The 24,093-nt window shown below is 39.1% G+C and overlaps 1 protein-coding gene across 1 annotated transcript in view; it reads right to left on the bottom strand.

The window, feature by feature from the left end:
• The window catches only part of HSD17B3 (hydroxysteroid 17-beta dehydrogenase 3), a 66,234-nt gene that overhangs the window by 20,462 nt on the left and 21,679 nt on the right, over nt 1-24,093 (bottom strand). Inside the window, exons 3-7 of the mRNA XM_036749701.1 lie at nt 20,522-20,597; nt 15,100-15,207; nt 13,839-13,906; nt 10,268-10,303; nt 5,729-5,763 (exon numbers count right to left, since the gene is read on the bottom strand). Coding sequence (XP_036605596.1) covers nt 5,729-5,763; nt 10,268-10,303; nt 13,839-13,906; nt 15,100-15,207; nt 20,522-20,597 — 323 coding nt within the window. The remainder of the gene's footprint in view (nt 1-5,728; nt 5,764-10,267; nt 10,304-13,838; nt 13,907-15,099; nt 15,208-20,521; nt 20,598-24,093) is intronic.

The following is a 24,093-nucleotide window of genomic DNA, read 5'->3' as shown; positions in this document are numbered from 1 at the left end:
GTAATTATTTTGAGTTCATGTATTTGGATAAATGTATTCTCCTCCTCTGCCTCTAGCCCCAGGAGAATGTAAGCTCCTAAAGACTTGGATGTAGTTCATTTCTTTGTCTTTGTATTTACCTTGCAGTGGAGGCTAAAAATGGTTTTAAAAAAGCATAAGATATCCACCTAAGCAAAGTCATCACAAGAGCATTCAAGAATGAAAAAGATAGAAGGGCAACAAACCAAAGAAAAAATGGAGATTTGCAAAAACCGTACTAACAAACCATCTTCTCCATCAAGGACAGTGGAACCATCATATTTGGACCACAGTTTTAGACATACTTCTCCAAAGGTTATAGAAACAGCAAAAGGAACAAAAATGGGGAAAGTGCTCAGATTTACCAAGTATAGGTTAAAAAGTGATACGGGTCAGAGGTAATACAATTGTGCTGATATTGAAGGACTAAGATACAAAGCATATGAAGGAGCAGAAGATACCAAAGGTGTAGGGGGAAAAATTGAAGATTGGGAAAAGGTAACTAAGAGAATATAGGTTACTATCAACCTACTCTTCCATCTATGCAAAATTGTTACAAGAGTCATTTCTCCATAGTCAAGGGCAAACACAGTGAGAGTAGTAGCTGGGAAACAGCAAATTTTTGCACTTGATATCACACAATTGACCACATCTTTACCATTTTTCAACTAACTGAGAGATGTAGAGAATTTAAGACTCTGCTTATTGTTTGCTGATATTCAAAGCATTTGATTCAAGAGGCCACAATATTGCCTTACAAGCTCTTTTACAAATAGGTATCTCCCTTCCATACAAGATTTCTTAGAAGATACAACAGAAATAACCCTCTTCAATGTCTGTTTCTCTAGACACAAACATCAGGTGACACATAAAAAAGAAAGATGTATGCTCCCCAAAGGTATTTTTGGTTATTTTTATTGGAATATTTCACATGAAAATCCAAACTCAGGAGATGGTAGCTGGAATAAGATCAAATGTTAGCATTTTAATACAATGGCATCACCATTAGCCATACACAAGTTATACCCAATATCATCTGTTCAAGGGAACATACAGCAGCAACATGAAAACCAGCTGTGTTGTACAATTTGGAAGAATCCAGCATGGAGCCCAGGTAAAAGACAAAATCCATGGGAATACTGAGATTCCACAAATTCTCCTGTTTATGGATGAGATTGTCCTAATTGTATCAACCCACAAAACATTGCAGAGCTTTCCAGAAAAGATCTGTAATTAGTCAAAGGAGTCTGAGTTGTCAAATCACACAGGAAAAACCAAGTGGATGAAGAATGTCTATTTTCCAGATTTTAACATGTATTTAGGGATAAGTACCCTAACGAACTTATCCCACAGTTGTATATCTGGGACATATAATGCAGATGGACAGTGAGCTGGCCCAGATTTGAACAGGAGGAAGACAGTTGGTTGGACTGCTTTCAGGAAATTTTGAAACATTTTTGAATCTCAGGTTCCCATGAAAGCAAAGACCAATCTTTTCAATACCAATATTTTACAGGTGTATAATAATGGCAAACAGATAGTATGTATCACTGTTTCTGAAGAGTTAGAGAGAAGCATCCCACAGAACACAATGGAAAGACACACGCTCTATATGTGAGCAGTCTACAAGGAGCTCCACTGAAGAACAGAAGCAAGGAAATTATATAATAGAAAGAGAGGCTGATCAAGGGGTGATAGGTAGACAGGAAGAGTGCTCCTCTGATACACTTTCAATATCAGAAGAAAATGAGCAAGGCATCTAGCATGTTGGGAGGATCCCTTGTGGTAAACTTTTGGAAACGCACAGAGGCGTGGCTGGATTAAAAAGCACATCATTGAAGGACAACCCCAAATTGATGAGAAAATGGATCCATTTGATTAATGAATATCAAATTTGCCTAAAGCCATATCTAGCACATAATAGATGCTTAATAAATGTTTATGGAATTGAATTTCTTTAAATTCCATGTTCTTCCATTTGTATGGTTATGTGACCTTGGGCAAATACATTCAGCTTTCTGGGCTTCATTTGCTTCAATCTATAAAATGAAAGGTCTTATAAATGAAAGGTCTTATAAATGAAAGGACAGCTAAGGTCCCTTAATGGCTCTTAATGGTCCTAGGAATGAAGTTATAGCTCCAAAATATTTTTTCCTGTGAAAAATTAGAAAATCAACTATTTACTCACTGAAGACCACCTGAAAGAAACTGTATTAGTACAGAAGTTTTCAAATAGTTGCTAGTAATAATAATGATAGCTGACATTTATAAAACTTCTACTACGGGCTAGCCACTGTGCCAAATGTCTTACAATTCTTATATCATTTGATCCTCACAACAACCCTAGGAGGTAGGTGCTATTATTATCCCCATTTTACAGAAAAAGAAACTGGTAGACAAAGGTAAGTGACTTACCCAAGATCACACAGTTAGTGTCTGAGGCAAGACTTGAATTTAGGTCTATATGACTCCAAACCTGCACTCTATATACTATGGGGTGTGTGTGTGTGTGTGTGTGTGTGTGTGTGTGTGTGTGTGTGTACATGTCTGTGTGCATGTATATATATATATATACACGTTTTATACGTACTTCTCTGTGTGTTGTCATCCTTATCTTACCCCAGACTCCTACGGTCAGGGATTGTTTTGTCTTTTGCTTCTGCGTCTCCAGGGATAGCCAGGCAAGTCCCTATTAATTAGTGGTTTAGGTGATTTGAATTGAAAGCAGGGATCCTTGAAGAATGGAATTTAGTGTGAATTAAAAGGGCCAGAGTACTTCGATTTATACAATTACCAAGTCCATATGAAAAGTTGGCCAGAGGATTCTGGGAAGATGGCAGAGGAGGTTAGAAAATCCAAGTTCTCCAGACTTCCCCCACAAATGAGATAAAATAGCACCTCCAGGTGAACATAGTGTGGTAAAAATAAATAAGAGTAGAGGCAGAAGAGTGATCCTCCTGGGACAATCAGAGAAAATTTGAATAAAAATCCCAGGAGGAGATTTGGTCCCCATGAAGAATAAAAAAGCTCAAGGCTAATTCCACTTAAATGACAATCCACAAGCTCTGGAGTTATCTGTGTTGGGAGGCTGCCTCAACACCCAGCGACAGGAACTTTTACCCTTCAGGACAATGAGGGGAGTTGGGCATCTGGGCCAGGAAAGATCTAGAGAATCTTTGCTGACAAGGAACGCCAGACCCAGCTGTGCTGTGCAGACACAGCCTTGGGTGAGAAGGAACCAGCACACACCTGGTGAGTGCAGAAGCAGTGGGGCAAGATGACACTCTTGTGGGCACTTACAGGAGACTGGAGGTCTTGGTTTCAGTTCCAGGCCAGAGGGGAGAACTGAAGGAGGATATAAAACCAAAGTCACCATCGCCCATACCCCAGGACTAGAGGTGATTACAAAAAATAAGCTGCTACAAATAAAAAAAACAATTCACAGGACAAGGAGAAAGAATCCAACCATAGAGAGTTACTGTGGGAAAAGAGAAGAGCAGGGTTCATCTTGAGAGGAAGATACTGAAGCAAAGAAATCCTCTTCTATCCCAAAGAGTAATGTCAAATGGTCACCTGCCCAAAAAGAATTCATAGAAGACCTTCAAAAAGACTTTAAAAATCAAATGAGAGAGATTGAGGAAAAACTGGAAGAAAAAAAATCCAAGAAAAACAGGAAGATTGTGGAAAGAAAGTCAACCAGTTAGAAAAGGAGATCCAGAATCTTAAGGAAGAAAATGACTCCTTGAAAATCAGAAAAGGGAAAGAGGAAGACAGCAATGTTATAAGAGACCAAGAAATAATAAATATAAGGTTTGGATATAAAAATAAAGAATAAGAAAAATGGAAGAGAATAGAAAACATCTCATAAGAAAAACAATTGATCTGGAGAACACATCAAAAAGAGAAAACATAAGTTGGACTACCTGAAAACTGTGATCAAAAAAAAAAAGAATTGTGATATGACGATACAAGAAATAATAAAATTGTCCTGAAACATTAGAACAAGAGAGGAAACTAGAAATAGAAAAAAAATACACCAATCACCACCTGAAAGAGATCTTATGAGAATAATGCACAGGAATATCATAGTCAAATTCTGAAAGCCCTAGCCCAAGGATAAAGTATTATGAGCAACAAGAAAAAAAACCAATTTAAATATGGCAGTGCCACAATTAGAATCACACAAGACCTAGCAGCAGTGACACTAAAAAACCACAGGTCTTGGAACATTACATATCAAAGAGCAAAAGAACTAGAGTTCCAGCCAAAAATATACGCAGCAAAAGTAAGCATAATCCTGAATGGGGAAAAAATGGACATTTAATGAATTGTCACACTTTCAGGATTTTGTTTAAAAAAAAAACAACCACCCTGAACTCAATAGAAGATTTGACATACAAGAGTCAAGAGAAATATAAGGTACCTACCAAAAGCTAATTACAAGGGCAGTAAGGATAAACTGTTTACCTTTTATATGAGGAAATATAAAACATATGTCTAAGATTGTTATTAGTAATTGGGTAATTCATAAGACAAATTGGGGTAGACCTGAGTATGATATGATTTTTAGAAGGAAAACCATTTAGGAACAGCCAAAGAGAGTAATTGTCTTATACAAATGAGGTGTGAGAGGAAGAACCAACACAGAGGAATTAGATAGGGGTGGAAGGCTGGTAGTTTTAGAAACCTATTTTCATCGGTAATGGGTTCAAGAGGGAACAATACATATATATCTAGAAGAGTATAAATGTCTTCTAAACTAAGAAATAAATAAAATGCTAAGAAGATAGGGAGGGCGGAGGGGATAAAGGAGGGATCTTTAGAAGGTAGGGGGAAATAATACATTAAAAGGGGGTATAGAAGGGTGTTTATGGGGAAACTACACTATCTGTCAGCCATGTTCATCAACATTATTTTGGACTATTTAAAATAACTAGACAGTATGAGGTTGGAATATTGTGTGGTAGAGGAAATGATGAGTTGGTGGTCTTGGAAAAATATAGAAAGACTTTGAATTATGAAGGAAGAGGTTATCCGCCCTCAGAGTAACAGAGGACAAATAAGCATAGTAGGGACTTCGATACAGATAACTAAGTATATGCATGTGTGAGCAAGTGTATGTAAGGGTATATGTATGTATGTATGCATTTGTATATGTGTGTGTGTGTGTGTGTGTGTGTGTGAATGTGTATGTGTGTGTATTTCTATATCCACCCTTAATTGTAGCCTTCTAGGGGGAGGGGAAGAAAGGGGGAAAAAAGAACAAAGTAAAAAGTGCATAGCAGAGAACAAAAGAAGACTTACAAGGAAGCAAAGAAAAGATGGACAGCTCTCAACACAATGTATAGTATTTATTATATAGGCTTTCTTGAAATGGAAATTTATTTTTGTGTATTTTGAATCCTCTTAAGTTCTTCTGTGCATTTGGCAGTGATTTTTTCCCCTTTTCTTATTTCTTATTTAAGTTTCAATATTTAAGTTGATAATAAAAAAAGAAAAGTTGGCCCAGGAACTAATGTCTATTTTTTTAAAATCATAATTTCTGTCATTTGTTAAAACAGTAACAGCAGCAGGAATCAAATATCTCAGGTATCGGCACCCTGGGAGATTAACCTCTAAAATTTCTCCAGTTGAGAGCATGAATAGCTGGGCAATCTGCCAGAAAATGGAACTTGGAACTTAGAAAGGGACTGGCTGGTTCAACACTTACCTTATTTCCATGTCTCTCAGAATCAACCGAGTCATCTAAGAGAGATAACAGGAGTTAAGTATTGCCAAAGATATTTGGGGGTGGGAGGAAGGGAGGGTTAGGAGATGAGGGGAGGTCTTACTCCTTTCAACAAGACTGATAAAAATTGCAACAAACAGTGGGAAAATTGTGAAACCACCAAAGTCTAGAGCTGAGAAAAGAATGTGTCCCCCAGGATAAAGAGGTTTGGAGGAAGAAGGATTGGAAAACCATCTCTCTAGTTAAGGAGTTCTTGATGTGGAGTCCAGAGACCGCTTCTATGCATAAGTTTCAGAGAGCCCATATCTTGGATGAGAAAAAAAAAATTGAATACTTATAGTCATTCATCTCCAGTTAAAATTTAACAATTCTTTTTGTAATATGATTTTTGGGAGAAAAACATTCTGAGAAAGATTCACCAGACTGTCTAAGGGGGTCCACTTTTTTTAAAGAGAGCTGGCTGTTAAACCAGCCCATTCTTGGGTCCACAACACAAAATAAAGTGAAGAACCTCTCTTCTAGTTACATTCTCTCAGCTTCAGTTTCCTATCTGTAAAATGAGAATAAAATAGCACCTACCTCCCAAGTTATTGTGAGAATAAAAAATGATATATGCGTAAAGCACTGTGCGAACCTTAAAGTGCTATACAAGTACTAAGGATTTTAGTTTGAGTTTTATTAAATATTTATATATTTTAAATACAAATAAATATTGTTATTGTCGAACCCAAAGTGATATATCCGTATGCATGCCAGATTTGTTATCCAGAAACTAGAGACAATACTAAGAAAACCACAGGATGGCAAAAACACTCCTAGACAAATCCAGAAGACTTGGATTCGAATCCCAGCCGTGATACGTATTCACTTGGAGACAATGTACACGTTGATTTAATCTCTCTTAGCTTCATTTTTCCTCATCTGTAAAATGGGGTGACCCCTCACAGGATTATTGAAAGGAGAGAACTTTGTAAACTCTAAGGCACTATATAAGCTTAAGATGGTAGTAAGATATTCTAGACTGTGTTAACAATTTGGCTTAATAGCTAAATCCAGGATGAGGTATAAATGACAAATTTCAAATCCTTTCCTAAAATCATATTTTGATGGGGGCATAGGAGCACTGAGTGCCTCAAAGGAAAAGGAAGGGATGAAGAAAAGGGAAAAGTGTACAGATAGGAAAAACTGAGGTCATAAGAGTCATAAACTTTGCTTACTTCATAATTGCCTCTGGGCTGGCTCTGCATCAAAAAGTGGTTGAATTTTGAGGTTTGTCCAGGTACCTACTAATGTCATTGGGTTTAGGCCAGGTCTACCCAATAAAGTACAGAGCTTCTCCAAAATTGTTCTTTCATAGACGGCAAGGAAGAGTTACAAATAATCCAAGACCATCACTCTGAAACCCCAGGGAGGCTTAATCATTCCTAAACTCCTTCTACTCCCTTAATTTCATTAAAGGTACTTTGCTTACAGTGAGACAAAAATTCGAATGACCCCAAAGGTCACCCCACTGAATCTACCAGTCTTCTCTGGTGGATAGAGTACAATAGACCTGGACTATACTGCAGCACAATGTTATTGAGTTCTGGTCCTCATCTTCCTGAGTTCAAATCTGACCTCAGACACTTACCAGCTATGTGATTTAACCCTGTTTGCCTCAGTTTCCTCATCTGTAAAATAAGCTAGAAAAGGAAATGGCAAACAACTCCACTATCTTTGCCAAGAGAAAAAGCAAACAGAGTCCTGAAGAGTGGCATATAGCTGAAATGACTGAACAACAATTCCGTGTTTCTAGTTGAACCACAAGGTGATGTCGTGTAAAGAGCTTTGGATTTCCAGTCAGAGAACCTGGATTCAAATCCCAGCTCTGCTATTTACTGCCTGTGTGACTCTGAGCAAGCCACTTCTCTCCAGGCCCTCTTCCTTCCCACATTGGGCTCTTAGATGATCTCAAAGTCCTTTTTCATTCTAAATCTTACAACACTATGACCTTATTTTGAGTAGCATCTCAAAGCTCCCAGTTTCCAGTCAATGTTTTTTGCTTTTACAGACACTCACAGCCTAAAAGGCCATTCTATCTACCCAAGAATAGTCTCTCTTCTGTTAATTATTGTAGTACCAAGTACACAGTAATTGTATTCCCGAGGGTTCTGAGAAAGGATAGGTAGGATCCAACATCCTAACATCTGAAAGGGAAACTGGTCCCAGATGGGTGAGCAGAAATGAGTCTAAGGAGGAAGAAACAGGGGAATTGCATAAAAAAAAAACTGACACGGACACCCAGGAAATTCACTGACTGAAGCCAGAAAAGTTGCTACAGAAGACAGAAACAAAGAAAAGTAAATGAGCTTGAGCACAAAAGAGTCACATAAATAAGAACTGTGTCAAGAGGCTTAGCAGCTCAGGAGCTAGGTGGTGCAGTAGAGAGAGTGGATTTGGAGTCAGAAAGAACTGAGTTCAAATTCTGCCTGAGATACTTAATACCTACGTGACCCTGGTCAAGACACAGGCTCTCTTAGCCTCAGTTTCTTCATATGTAAAATGAGGGTCATAATAGCACTTATATCAAAAAGCTGTCGTAGGCATCGAAAGAGATGGTATATGTAAATGCTTTGTGAATCTTAAAGCAGCATATAAACACTACCTATTATTGCTCCTGGGGCAGTGACGTGGTGCGCTGGATAGGGCCTGGAATCAGGAAGACATGAGTTCAAGTCTATCCTCAGATACTTATTAGCTATGTGACCCTGGGCAAGTCACTCAGTCCTGTTTGCTTCAGTTCCCTCAACTGCAAAATAAGCTGGAAAAGCCAATAACAAATCACTCCAGTATTTTGCCAAGAAAACCTCAAATAGGGTCACAAGGAGTCGGACATGACTAAAACAACTTAACAACATTGTTACTGTTTTCATTAGAACGAGTCAAGGCTGGGTATAAAAGTTAAAACGACTACAACGACAACTAAAAGATGTTTTTAAAAATATGCATGGACCCGTGTATCTCTCTACATCCAATCTATGTATACAGATATGCCACAGAAGATGTTGATATTGAAAGAAACGATTATTAATAAACAATGATTTGGGGAGATCCAGAGTTCCCCTTTTGTCTATAGTCCTCATTTCAAAGTTCAGTTTCTTGAAGGACATTGAATTAACTCTCCTCAGTCTTGATTAGACCCCACACAACCTTACAAGAAATCTCTACTCTAAGGTGAAATTCTGCTCAATCAGGCTTAGGTGAAGATAAATCCTTTTGTCTAGATTGCCCAAGGCTAGAGGTGGTCTGGGTATAAGAAAAGTCTCTCTTTCCAAGAGGCACTCTCAGCCCCTCATTGGAGTGAGCTCACTTCTCTTTGTAAAGTCCACTTCTCATTAACTGATAACTGATCAGAGTTGATTACCATCCTCAGGAAGACCCCTCTTCCAAGGGCATATAAGCCATGAGCCACTGACGTGAGGATCTTTGGCATTTGACAGTGCCACTGATCTTCGTTATTAAAATGCTAGCATTATTAATAAAATGGCTACTTACCTAGAAATTGTCTCTCAAACTCTTTAAACACCAGAATATAGACAATATACATATACATACACATGACCTTCTGGCTATTCTGTGAACAAGACATTCCATTTCTGGGCTCTGGGAATTTTCTCAGGCTGTCCCCCATACCTGGAACACTCTCTCCCTTCTTCCTTCTAACTACTGACCTCTCTTCCTTTAAGTCCCAACTAAAATTCTACCTTCTACAGGAACACCTCTTAATTCCAGTGCCTTCCCTCTGTTAGTTATTTCCTATTTATCCTATATATAGCTTGCTTTCTATGTATTTGTTTGCATACTTTTTCCCCTATAATATTGTAAGCTCCTTAAGGGCAGAGACCAGAGTCTCTTTGTATCTCCAGCACTTAGCACAGCTCCTGGTGCTTAGTAGGCACCTAATAAATGTTTATTAATTGATGGAGATGGAGATGGAGACACATACACAGAAATGGAGATCAGGACGAAGACAGATATGTGAAGCAAGAAGATAAAGGATGTGGCAAAACAACATTTTGAGGTTGATGTGATAAAGGCTCTAAAGAGAAGGCGGACCAAGCTAGATCCCATAGAGAGACTAGTTACAGTAAAGAAAAACTGCAGTCTATGCCCTCGGAAGTTCACAGAAGACAAAAATCTAACCCACGGCTTCAAATATCTAGCGACATCTAGAGAGGAAGTCCTTCACTGATGATAAATTCTCTGCCACAGCAGCTCTTAATAGCCCTCTACCAAGGTAGAGAGGTTTCTATATGAATGACTGGAGGAAGTACCCACACTTAGGAAATAGTGGCTTCTAGAAGTATGTATTTTTCTTCTCTCTCACTACTAGATAGTAAGCTCCCTGAGGTCAGGGAACACTGAGTCTTACTTAGCTAATTTTCCTCCACCCACCCCTGACCCCAGTACCCAGTTCAGTTCAGATATTAGATACATAATAAATACTTACTTGAATGATGAATGAATATATTTGGCACCTACCTTGACTACCGAAGAGATGTTACAGTGGATCAGGTTCTGTAATAAACAACAACTAATTCTCACACTTATTTGGGAAAATGACTTAGACGGCATGGCTTATACTGAGGAAGAGGATTGTGGACCAAAAAAAAATATCAGGTAGTATCTGAGTTGTTTCTGAGCCCCACTGGAAAACAGACATTTCCACCTTCTCTTTCTATGCTCCCTTTCCCTCTGTCAGCTTCCCAACCTTGTTTTAGCACTGAGCTATCTCTTGCTGTAAACATGAACTGGAAAATCAACTCTAAAAGGCAGCACAGGGGATATAGGACTAGACCTGGAGTCAGGAAGACCTGGGTTCAAATCTAGCTTCAAACCTTTATTAGATGTATGTCTTTGGGCAAGTCACTTGAATTCTTTGTGCCTCAGTTTCCTCATCTATGAAATGGGGATGGAATTGGACACCTACCTCCCAAAGTGGTAGTAAGGATCAAATGAGATAATATTCCTAAAGAACTTTGTAAATCTTAAATTGCTATAAATGCAAGTTATTATTATTATTATTATTATTATTATTATTATTATTGTAAAAGGCTTCTATTACACTAGACAGAAAAAGATCAATTGAAAAAAGATTCTTTAGTCTGCAAAAGAGAGAAGCAACAAAGCAGCATAGCGCAGTGGAAAGAACACTGAATTCTGAGATAAAAGATTTGGTTCTGAATCTCAACACTGCCCTTGGGTGATGCTAGAAGAAGCAGCCTCTTTGAGCCTCCATTTTTTCATCTGTAAAAGGAGGCCCCTCCCCTAAATTTATGGTCCCTTTCTCAAACTCTATAAATCAGCCAAATTGGACTAATAGCTATTCCCAGAACTCAGTATTCCTTCTTTCTCTCACCTATGTGAGCTCCTTCCCAAATCCAGAACACAATCCTTCTTCATCTCCACCTCTCAAAAGTCTTTGTCTTCCTTCAAAACTCAATTTAGGGGTCCTATCTTTGAGGATGTCTCTCTACCCATTTGTTAACTCTCCAGATTCAGCCTTCCTTGAGCTCTTCTTACTGGTCTACATCTCGTAGACCCCCAGAACAATGCAAGCTTCTAGATTGTTTGATTTCTGTCTTTGTATCTCCAGAAACTAGAACAGTAGCTTATACATAACAGGTGGCGAATCCATCTTTGCTGAATTAAATTGGAGGATATTTGAAAAATGGTGAAGTGTGTCTTCGACAGACCTAGAGCTATATATCTGACCCTCAGCGACTGAGCTCCGTCTCCACCCCTAGACAGATGATATAGCATGGCATTGGAATGTGGCACTTGGGCTCCAAGCTAGGCACTTTTTCATGATATCCCTTTGTTAGCCTGGGTTAGGCAACAAGGGTTTTACCCTTCCTTAGACAAGAAAAGCTGAGATAGGATCCTCAGAAGGTTAAAATGTCTGTATAGATTTCCATACCTACAATTTTAAATTATTTCTCTGAAATACAATAATACATTAAACAATATTATCAAGCAGTGAGTTCCATAGGAAAATATGTTGTAAATAGGAAATGGACATTTTGGCAGGATATGGTTATATTATATTAGTGACATTATTGTGAAATTCCATTGGCCAAGACACCATTCTGCATTATAAATCCATGTCTCATCTGGGAAAAGAGAGAAAGTCAAAGAGTGAACCTGCTTTCTTTTACGTGTTAATATCCATTGGGGGTGAATCCATTTATCAGATTACCAGATTTTCACTTTGGATAGTTGATAGTGGAGCCTTGCCTGCGAAGTTTCTATTTGTGGAAAGGAAAGGAAAAATGTAATAAAATAGGTTCCCATGCTGGTGTAAAGTTGATTCAATTAATCCGTTTGATTGATATCAAACGGATCATTGGTTTTTATCAACCTGATTTTCCTCACGGTTAGGATTTCTAAACCCCACAAAGTATATTTGATCAATGAAAATCCACTTATATTTTATTATCAAACACCAGAGGAAGGGAGGATTTTCTTCCCAAGTGCAATTTAGATTCACATCACTAAGTAATAAAATAACCACAACATTCATATAACTAAGTTTTGCATAGCACCAATCCATCGAACCAAATCAGTCATACCCTCTGGGTTTTGTGTAAACTAACAAACAAGTTAGGCTTCTAGTGACAAGCCAGGAGACAGCAGTCTGAGCCAAGCCCTTGAAAGGAGGTGGAGGGACCAGAAAATAACCTGGTGGCTCAAAGGATTGTGACTTCTCATCCACATCCTAGTGGTGTTCCTGAGCTAGCAGCAACTGGCCACAGTGTCTGCATCAGGAGCTGAGGATAAACCAAACATACTGAGGCAAGGCAGCTTTGAGTGGCTATAAGAATCCCAACAGAAAGAAACACTATACCTACGGGGAACTTCACAAAAGGAGGAAAAAAGGCCTTCCAACAGCTGGGAATTATGAGTTATCTCCTTTGCTCCATGTGCTTAAGCCCACACTCCCTTGGATTCTATATGTACTATACATCTATGCCCCTGTGTGTGTGTGTGTGTGTGTGTGTGTGTGTGTGTGTGTGTGTGAGTGTGTGTGTGGGGTGGGGAGTAATCAACTGTTCTTGCTGATAAATTCAGGTTTTAAGTGCCAGCTAAAATCCTACCTCGTACAGGAAACCTTCCCCAATCCCTCTTAATCCTAGTACCTTCCCCCACCTTTGATTATTTCCTATTTATCCTATATATAACATATTTGTGCTTCGTTGTTTTCTTGTTGTCTCTTCCATTAGATCTTGATCTCCTCAAAGGGCAGGACTTGCTTTTGCCTTTTTTGTATCCCCAGACACTGTGCCTGGTACTTTGTAGGTACTAAAAGCTAGTTAAGTCTGAATGACTGATACCAGCTGATAATCCATATGGGGGAGGGACACAGTAGTGAAGGCTTGTGAGCTATATAGTACTAGAAAATTACTCTCAACTCTTCTGAGTTACTAGACCTTCAGAGAGACACATAGTAGACTCACTGTGGGGAACCAACCTGCTAGTGGCGGTTAGCTAGTGGAGGTTACTGAGAAAGATAGGCATTGCTAGAATGCTACAGCATGGAATCCTGGCCTCTTAATAGAAACCCTGAACTCCTGAACTCTTAGACTGGAGCATCACAGTATGGAATCCTAGACTCCTGGATAAGCGGGGGAATGGGGGTGAAGGGGGACTGTAGTGAGGAGGGAGCAGCAAAAATAAGGAGAAGTCATCAAAGACAGACTTCACTTAGCTTGCAGTTTGTGCTATGGTCAACCCAGATGTGGCCTGACTCCCCCAAACCCCAGACCTTACATTGTTGACCCCTGTGATTGTACTGGGGTGGGGAACCTGCAGCCTTGAGGCCACATGTGACCTTCTAGGTCCTTGGGTGCAGTCTTTTGACTGAGTCCAAGTTTTACAGAACAAATTCTTTTATGAAGTTTGGATTTCTGTGAAGTTTGGATACAGTCAAAGGGCTGTACTTGAGGGCCTAGAGGGCCACAAGTGGCCTCAAGGCCTCAGGTTCTCCACCCCAGGATGCAGTTGTTGCTAGGTGAGATGAACAATATATAAATAAGAAAGCAAACCTACTGACCTGTATTTCATCTGATCCGATAAGGAAACGGCATGGAAAATAACGATGAAACATTCCGACGTTGTTGACTACGAGAAAACGGAAGAATTTGAAGCATGTCAGAAGCTAAGTGTGATACAAAAAACAGATCCACAACAACCTGATCTTCCTCAAAGTTAGAACTTTCAGGCCCCAAAGTATATTTGACCAATCAAAATCTACATATGCTTGACTATTAAGGACCAGAGAAAAGACGGATTTTCTTCCCAAGTACAACTTAGACTTATATCATTGCGGGGCGGGGGGGCCCGGGGGAGGGGCGGTAAAATAACTGCAACATTTATAGAACCTTAAGTTTTGCAGAACACTTTCCTTACAATCCTGTTGTGTGGTAGTGTAAGTATTATGGTGCCCATTTTACAGGTGAGGAAACTGAAACTCAAGAGTTTAAGTGCCATGCCCATAATCACAAAGAGAGTAAGTGTGTGAGGTAGGGTTCCCAGTCCAAAGCATATGGATCAGGCTAAATGTTAACATCTTGTTCTGCCCCTCTCCCCCTCCCACACGTTTAAAAAAATAATAACATAACATTTTTTTAAATAGTCAACCCTCGATTACCCACATGTGAATTGTCTACAGAAGATTCACAGCAACTTTCTATGCCCGAGCTAGCTTCCATTTGCCACCTCAGCTCACTGAGCAACGACCTCCTGGGATAACTGAGCTGGTAATGGAATGAAAATGTGTTTGAAGGTCAACTTAAGGAGAATGTAGTTAAGATGGTAAATCTTATGAGGGAAGGTAGGGAGGGAGAGGTAGTAGAGTGTGTTTTCCTAAAATAGCTATAAAGAATTTTTCTATTTGGCACAAGCTGTGGTGTAATGGAGGAAAATGCTAAATTTGGATTCAGAATACCAGGGTTTGAGTCTCAATGCTGTCATTTCCTCACCTCAGTTAGCCACTAGGGTCCTCAGTTTCCTTATCTGTAAAATATACATTACCCTCTCACAAGGTTATTGTAAAGACCAAATAAAATAATACGTGTAAAATGTTTTGTAAAATAAAGCACTCACACAAATGTAAACTATTATTCGATTGTTGAAATCACTGTTCCCTTCCATTTGCGTGACCAATGAAAAATTGAGTGTAATTTAAAATGTAGCTATGCATTCATTTAGAACTGCCATGATTTAGTAGATGCAGCTGTAAACATTAGCCAGACAATTGTTAAGGCAAACTTCCACTGTCATCAAGGCAAGTTTTACATTCCTAATTAACTTACCTAAAATTCCAATTTCTAATCCTTGGAGGTTCTCTTTGATGTGCTCATAAATATCATCTTTGGTAAAGTCTGCTTGGATGATCTTTACGTTTCTACCTGTTGTCTGCTCTGCAAAGATGAGAAGAAAAAGTGTACAAAAGAAGATCCTGATTCTCTCTCTCTTGCTGATAAGTGGCCCCCATTTTTTTCAAATTCCCAAAGAAGACACTTGGAAGAAGAACGCCACCACAGGAATCTGTGATGGACCTTTCTCCTTATTAAGACATAAAACATAAATTCCACTACATAATAAATCACCGCAAATAAATAAAATAAAACACTGCAAATAACAGACTTGCTCAAGATCTGTCATGGAGAATATGCTATAGTTCCTATGGTCAGTTACTGTGGTGCCACTTACCTGATCCTTATACACATTCTGTCTGCCTTCAGTTCATATTCTGCTGTCCTGTGGGCAGAGCCAAGGTTGCAGCTGTCTATGGTGCATAGTACGTGAGGATGTGATTATGTGTGTGTGTGTGTGTGTGTGTGTGTGTACACATACATATATACATATACACATGTTGTTAATGTCAAAAATTTTACAAATAGTTTAGCTAACCAATATGATAATCAGTCAATGTTGCTGTTTGTCCTTTGCTTTTAATGAGGACCAATGACATCATAAGGTAATGTCTTGACTTGCAAGTGAACAGGATTTAAGTGAGGCAAAGCTGTCCACCTCACTCTCTCTTCCAGAGTCATTGAAGTCATCAGTCAATAAGCATTTATTATGCACCTATTGTCTGCCAGGTGATATGCTGTATGCACTCTATACTTCAGAATTCTATTACAATAAAAAACCATCATCGGGCATCAGGCTCAAATACCCCTGTTTCCTTGACCTTCATCAGCTACATGACTATGCTTTTGGACACTGCTGTCTCCACCTTTTGGATTTTGTAGAAGCTATTATTACACTGTATGAAGGGAACTTCAGCCAACTGAAGACAATTTAAAATGATTTAAACTGATCAGGTGCACTCTCTAACCTTATTATATTCTCCATTGAATATCAAACTGCAAAGTACTTTAATTTGATGATCCAAGGAATAACTAAAACCAGTGCTGTAGCTTGGTCAATCATTAGCACATTGGTAATTAAACCATATATGGTAGCTTCAATTCTGGGGTGCTGTTACTGCTGTGCCTCAGTACAAGTATATTACCATCCTTAGAGGGCAAAATTGAGTTCATATTTTCACTTGATCGAAAGAGGGAAGACTTGGGGAATAGGTAGTTTCATAGAGTTTTACAATCTTGCCTAGGGTTCTTAAATTCCCAAATCTGTGGGGGAAGAATTTTGAAACCACTATTTTTTGAATCTCAAACAGATTACCTAAAATGGTGGTTAACATGGAGTGGTACACAATTTTCATGATTGCACAGGAATACATGCAATATTCCTGCATAAATAAGGGGTACTAGAGGCCACTCAGTCTCTCTGTTCTGAGATTGGTGCAGACAATTTCTCTCTTTTGTGTGTGTGATTGTATTTTTAATAGTATTTTCCCCCAATTATGTGTCAAGATAATTTTTAGCATTCATTTTTATAATATTCTGAATTCCAAATTTTTCTCTCTCCCTTGCTCCCCTCCCCTCTTCCAAAAATGGTAGATAATTTGATATGTTATATATTCGCTTTCCTGTAAAATATATTTCCATATTAGTCACAATTCTGAAAGAAGAAACAGATCCAAAGGAAAAAAATACAAAGAAAGAACAGAAAAAGTGAAAAAAGTATGCTTTGACTTGCATTCAGATTAGATCAGTTTTTTATCTGTTTATGGATCTCATTTTCCTTCATCAGCGCTTTGTACTTGACCATTGTGTTGCTGAGAAGAGCTGGGTCACTTGTAGTTGATCATCACACAATGTTGTTGATACTGTGTACAATATTTTCCTGGTTCTGCTCATTTCACTTTGAATTAGTTTGTATAAGTCTTTCCAGGTTTTTCTGAAATCTGCCTGTTCAGCATTTTTGTTGCAAAAATAGTATTCCATTACATTCATATACCCAGCTTATTTAGCCCTTCCCCAATTAATGGATAGCCCCTCAATATCCAATATTTTGTTACCATGAAAAAGGCTATTGTTAAACATTTTTGCACATGTAGTTCCTTTTCCCTTTTTCATGATCTATTTGAGATACAGACCTAATAGTGGTATTGTTAAATCAAAGGTTATGCTCAGTTTGGTTGCACTTTGGACATAGTTCTGAAATGTTCTCCAGAATGGTTGGATCAGTTCACAAAAGGTACTTTTAGCAAGATGTAGTTTCCTTCCTTATCTCTTTTAATTTTATCTATTTTTGCTTTTGTTTTGTCTGAGATTAGGATTGATACCCCTGCTTTTTTCTTTTTTTACATCAGCTAAAGCATAATAGATTCTGCTCCAGCCCCTTACCTTCACTCTGTGTGTGTCTCTCTGCTTCAGTGTGTTTCTCGTAAACAACACGTTGTAGGATTCTGGTTTTTGAACCACTCTGCTGTCTGCTTCTGTTTCATGGGAGAGTTCATCCCATTCACATTCACAGTTATGATTACTAACTGTGTATTTCCCTCCATTCTATTTTTTCCTCCCATTTGTGCTCTCTCTTTCACCCTTTCCCTTCTCACCAGTGCTTTGTTTCTATCCCCTTGCCCAATTTGCCCTCTCTTCTGTCAGTCTCTTGCCCCTCCCTCTGTTTTACTTAATCTCCTTCCTTCCAACTTTCCTGTAAGGTAAGCTAGATTTCTATGCTCAACCGATTGCGTATATTATTCCTTCTTTATCCAATACTAATAAGAGTAAGGTTCAAGTGATATCTATCTCCCACCCTCCCCTTTTTCCCTTCACTATAATAGATTTTTCAAGCCTCTTCATGTGAAATAATTTTACCTCATTCTACTTCTCCCTTTCTTCTGCACCCATTTTACTCCTCTTTCTCATCCCTTAATTATTTTTTATGTCATTCCTTCAAATTCACCTTATACCTGTACCCTCTATCTATGTATATTCCTTCTAGCTGTACTAATAGTGGTACAATTTTTAAGAACCAAAGGTGTCATCTTCCCATGTAGGGATGTAAATAGTTCAGTTCTATTGAATCCCTTCTGTTTCCTTTTCCCTTTTGACCTGTTTATGCTTCTCTTGGGTCTTGATAATGGAGATGAAATTTTTCATTCAATTCTGCTCTTCTCCCTATGAAAGCTTGAAATTCTTCTGTTTCATTGAATGACCTTGATGTAGTATGCTTAACTTCACCAGGTAGGTGATTCTTGGTTGTAGTCCTAGCTCCTTTGCCCTCCAGATTACCATGTTCCATGCCCTCTGATCCTTTAATGTTGCAGCTGCTAAATCTTATGTAATCTTGATTGTGGCTCCTCAATATTTGAATTGTTGCTTTCTGGCCACTTGCAGTATTTTTTCCTTGACCAGACAGTTTGGAAATTTGGCTATAATGTTCCTTGGGGATTTTATTTGGGGATTTCTTTCCTGAGATGATCGGTGTATTCTTTCAATGCCTATTCTGTCCTCTAGTTACAGGACATCATGGCAGTTTTCCTTGATAATTTCTTGAAAGATGCTGTCCAGGTCCTCCTTTTCATTATGGCTTTCAAGTAGTCCAATGATTCTGACATTATCTCTCCTGGATCTATTTTCCAGATCAGTTGTTTTTCTAATGAGGCATTTTACATTTCCTTCTATTTTTTTCATTCTTTTGAATTTGATTGATTCTTGATGTCTCATAGGGTCATTAGCTTCCACTTGCCAAATTCTAACTTTTAGGGAGTTGCTTTCCTCAGTTAGCTTTTGTACTTCCATTTGCATTTGGCCAATCCCACCTTTTAAGTAACTGGGTTTTTTTTCCAAGCTATTGACTCTTTCCCTAATTCTCTTGCATCACTCTCATTTCTTTTCCCAGTTTTTCTTCCACCTCTCTCCTATGATTTTTAAGCTCCTTTTGGAGCTCTTCCACGAGCTCTTTCTGGGCTTGAGACCACTTCTTCTTTTTCTTTAGGGTTTTGCCCATAAGTATGTTGACATTATTGTTTTCTGAGTTTGTGTCTTGACCTTCCCTGTCACCATAATAACTTTCTACGGTCAGATTCTTTTTCATTCTTGTTTTTTGCTCATCTTTTTTTGGTCTTTTTCTTTTAAATTTGAGCTCTGCTTCTGTGGTGGAAGGAGCGCTGTCTCAGGCTTCTTGTGCCAAGGGCCGCAGGCCCTGGCTATTTGCCTGGTGCTGCACTGAGGCAGTAGGGTGAGGGGTAGCACTACTGGAGCCTGTAGGGGTCTGGCAGCTTACTTGGTGCTGAGCCAGGGTCCTAGTGCTGGTGCCTGGAGTGTGGTGAGGTTGATGGGGGTGTTTCTGCATTTCCCCAGGGCTATGCTGGAGCATATGGTAGTCTGACTGCTGGTGGCTGCCCGTTTCCCCAGGACTAAGCTGAAGCACATTGGGGGGTGGGGGGAGGGACTGGTGCTGGCACTGCCTGTTTGCTTAAGCAACCGTACAGTTGACTCTGCCTATTTGCCCAGTGCTATCCTGAAACAGGTGGCAGTTCCAGCCGCTGGAGGCTGCCTGTTTGCCCAGGGCCATGCTGAAGCACTTGATGGTTCTCAGAGCTGGAGTCTGCCTATTCACCTGGCTATGCTGAGGCAAATGGCAGGTCTTGGTCTTGTTTGCCTGCTGCACCACACTGAGGCTCAGGATCTCCCACTGGTTTGCTGAGGTGGGGGCTTGTTGATGGCTTGCTGGGATGCTTCATAGCCTAGACTGCATTCCCCTTTTACCTGAGTAAAACAGACCTTTCTTGTCAATCTTCTAAGTTTCTTGAGCTAAAGATTGCTTCATTCCATCTTTTTGCTGGTTCTACTGTTTTGTTCATTTGGGGGCACGATTTTATCGTTGTTTAGAAGTGAATATGGGAGGGTTATGGGAATTTCCTGCTTACTCCACCTTCTTGGCTCCTGGAAGTTATCTATGGTACAGACAATTTCAATGGAGAGTTTTAGTGTTTTAATTGTAGAGACATTCCTTGTTAATTTATCTGTTAGTGATATAGGGGAGACACAAAGATTGCTCAAATCCTGACATCATCAACATTTGTTGTTAACTTCTTATGTCTAGCCAGAGAATAAAGACAAGATACTTTACCAGCCAAGACTATGGGTGGCAGCTGAGGATGGCAGGACAAAAAGGGAAGGCATAGAGGAACGGTAGAATAGGATTCACCTTCCCACAGACCTGCCACAGCTCGGGGGCCTCACTTTAGAGACCCCTACCCTAGAGAAAACATATCAAGGATACCATATCAGGTAGCAAGCTGAATGCAGAAAGGATGAGCAGCCTTGTTCTACAATCCTCAAAACAGTTTTTTCATTACTAGAAATCACTTACCAATCCTTTCTGCAACTGCCTGGAGTTTTTCAAGTGTCCTGCTGATCATCACAATATTTAGTCCACGTTTTGCTAGCTAGAGAGGTTTAAAAAGCTTGAGATTATCGATAGGAACAGCTTCTTGTTTCAACAGATAAGTGCAGGGCTTTGCAGTAGCACAATTATAGCAGTCACTGTCAAGTCCTTGCTTAAGCCTGCTATTAGACTGTGGGGATTCCAAGAGTCAGACAGTCAGAAGATAGAAGGGACAAAACAGCTATCAATAAATGAAAGGCTCTAAATGACTGATGGGACATTTTCCTGGCAGTAGTAATTGGTGGTATAGGTGATCAAACAAGTTAACATGCCTACAACACTGTGCAGTTAAAGTGCAATATAAATGCTAGCTATTATATTCCTGGACATTATGTGGAACCTAGCTCCTATTTGTTTGTGAGAGAATGTAGCATGGGTGAATGTGTGGAAGAAGAGAACATGACAATTTAACTCAAGTGTATGTAAGTAGTAGGTCTAACATCCAGTGGAAGAGTCAATGAGATGCATAAATGTGAGTGAGATGCCAGTGTGTACTGGTGAGTGAACAGGCATTTTATTCAGGTTGGGATCCCTGAGCACTTTAAGGGTATGTTTCAGGAATTTAGTGGGGATGCTGAAGTCAGATATGTCCCTTGAGCAAATCTCCATTTAGGGAGCAGGGGGTGGTTGAGTGAAGGCAGCCAGAGTTCAGGGTGTGCTGGGTCCTAATGATCCCCACAAAACAACTCAACATCTTTTAACCTATGGTGATGGAGCCCTGAAAGAAATAATTAAATTATTAATCTAGTTTTGAACTCCAGTAGTGTCTTCCTAGAAAAAGGCACTCAGAGTGGTAGAAGAGAGCTCAAGGCCAAAGAATAAGAAAAAGAGAGACAGAGAGAAGGAGACAGAGAGAGACAAAGGCAGAGAAAGAGAAGAGAGAGAGAGAGAAATAGAAACAGAAAAAGAGATAAAGACAGAGAGAGGAGAGAGACAGAGAGAGATAAAGTCAGAGAGAAAACAAAGGGGTCTGTGTCATCGGGATCTCGTTCCTCCCACATGACTTTGAGACTAGGACTCATGACTTAATTCACTACATAATTTAAATGGGAAAATCAAAGTCCTGAAATACTCATCGGATCATAGATTCAGAGACAGAATGGACCTTAAAGATTATCTAGTCCAATGTCCTCATTTTACAGATAAAGAAACTGAGCTCCCTGGATGGTAAAGGAACTGTTCAATGTCACAGATGTAGTGAGTGGCCAAGTCAAGATTCAATGTGAGGTTCTCTGACTCCAAATCTTTCCACTGCACAAACCTGGCTACCAACCAAAACATACTAACTATTATGTACAATTTCATTTGACTGGATGAATGCAAAAATTGTATAACTGCATTTGCCCATAGAGACATACTGCCATCTCATAAATAATGTTGTTCTTGATCTCTCCAGATTTAACCTTTTCCTCTCCTCAAATTATCATGTATGTGCATTTTACATCCTCTCGGAAGAATATAAGCTTCTTGAAGGCAGGAGCTATTTCCAGTTTTGGTAGTCCCAGTGCTATTCGTAGTGCCTTGCACATGCTGTTACTATCATTTAGTCATTCTTTCAGTCGTGTCTAACTCTTTATAAGCCCTTTTGGGGGTTTTCTGGGTAAAGATACTGGAGTGGTTTGCCATTTCCTTCTCCAGCTCATTTTACAGATGAAGGACGGAGGCAAGCAGGGTGGTGACTTGGCCACGGCTAGTAAGTATCTGAGGCTGAATTCAATCTCATGAAGATGAATCTTTCTGACTCCAAACCCAGTGCAGGGATAAATAAATATTTGTAGGACTGGATTGGAAATATGAGTCTAAGAAGCAACTTGCAAATGAAAGCTAACTGCAAATAGTGGTTATACTTCAAGTCAAAAACAAATCTTAGAGTATATTTCACTTTTAAAAAAATAATATAGTTCATACATCTCTTTCCCACTCCACCCATTCACATAAATAACAATCTTTTTTTTTGAATAGCCTCATTTTTGATTGGCAAGGAACCGTATCTGCAACAAGGGTGAAGTATTTCCATAAATTGAGTGGGCTTTCCTCTATTTCTATTGCTAAAGTCATTTTTTGAAATGAGGAAATTCATGAACACTATTCTGAAACTTATCTGTAGTTTTAAAATATATTTTAAACGTTCAGAGCAGAGCAAAAACATCAGGGATGGGAGGGGGCATTTGGCTCATTTAAGAAACAAGCTGACCTGACCAAGCTGGTGTTAAAACTCCAAAGCTTATCAAAGGGTGGTTCAGTACTAATTGAATATTGCTTTTTCCTCTCAAAAGATGAGAAGATAATTAATCTAGTAAAGGAATTTGCTTACTAACTTATGATGGGAAGGAAATTATTCATAGTGTTGAACAATAAAAGAAAAGGAAAGAAAGTGACATCATCTTTCTTTTCTGTTTGAGGACTGAAAGAAAGACACTCAAGTAATGGCAAGTATAAGGGAAAGTGGTTTGAAGCCTCTCATGTGATTATCAAGGCATTCCTCTTTTATAGGAGAGAGCCTAACCAATTAGTGAGAGTTAAACTTTTGAGAGAGGAAGTCGTCCTAACTACAATTCTCAATTAATGTAGCTAGCTAAATAAAAGGCCACGAGGACTTTTAATGCCTAAGCTGCATTAAAAGTCCGTAGGCTTTGCAGGAACCAATATTTAAAAGCACAGTAATTGAGAGAGAGCAAAAGTGTCCACAGGAGTGAAAAATAAAACAAAGACTTTATTAAATAAAAATTCATAGCAGTTGAGTTAATGACAAAGACTTAAGCATATAAACCATAGGTGTTTGAATTCCTTTAAATCTTGCCCTGTATTATATCTTGCATTAACTATGTCTATAATGAATAATTAGTATTTCATTAAGTAAGTTTTCCTTTTATGTTAGAGTGCTGTTTTTTTTTTTTTAACAAGCATGAGGCTAAATCATGTTTCTGTATTTCTGGTTGTGTATAGCAGCTTACTGCTAGCCCTATGCCGATAGTCCCAATGGACCTCCTGTTGGCAGCTGCCTTGATTGCAGGAATATGGATGATAGATTCAGATCTGGAAGAGACCTCAGGGGACATAAAGCCAAATCCCTTCATTTTACAGATGAGCAAATTGAGGCACAGAATGATATCATCTAGGAGAAACTAAATGACTTTATAGGGCTGCATCGGGGGACAAAACTGTCTCAGTTATTTAACAAGTCGCTGTGATCAAAATGTAGCTACAGAACATCAGGCAGGGAGGAGGCGGCCATGTATCCCTACACACATAGTCAAATTACCTGCTTTGGCTGCTGTGATTTCTTGCCTTTACACTTTCTTCCCCGCGCCGTTCCCAATCTCTTCAATACAATTAGCTTTTCTGCATAAAGCTTGGAGCTTGTGAAGATGGGAAGGGAATACAGATTCATGGGTTTGCTCTGTGCATGGGATTTACTCCCCATGTTTTGCCCTTATGTGGACAGTTGCCAGGTCGACCTCTTAAGTTTGTCCCCATGAGTATATTTCGTAGCAACG

The sequence above is a fragment of the Trichosurus vulpecula genome, chromosome 1, assembly GCF_011100635.1.
Source record: "Trichosurus vulpecula isolate mTriVul1 chromosome 1, mTriVul1.pri, whole genome shotgun sequence".
Classification (NCBI taxonomy): domain Eukaryota; kingdom Metazoa; phylum Chordata; class Mammalia; order Diprotodontia; family Phalangeridae; genus Trichosurus; species Trichosurus vulpecula.
Note: the sequence above shows the minus strand (reverse complement) of the source record. Positions and strands in the feature narration are given on the sequence as shown.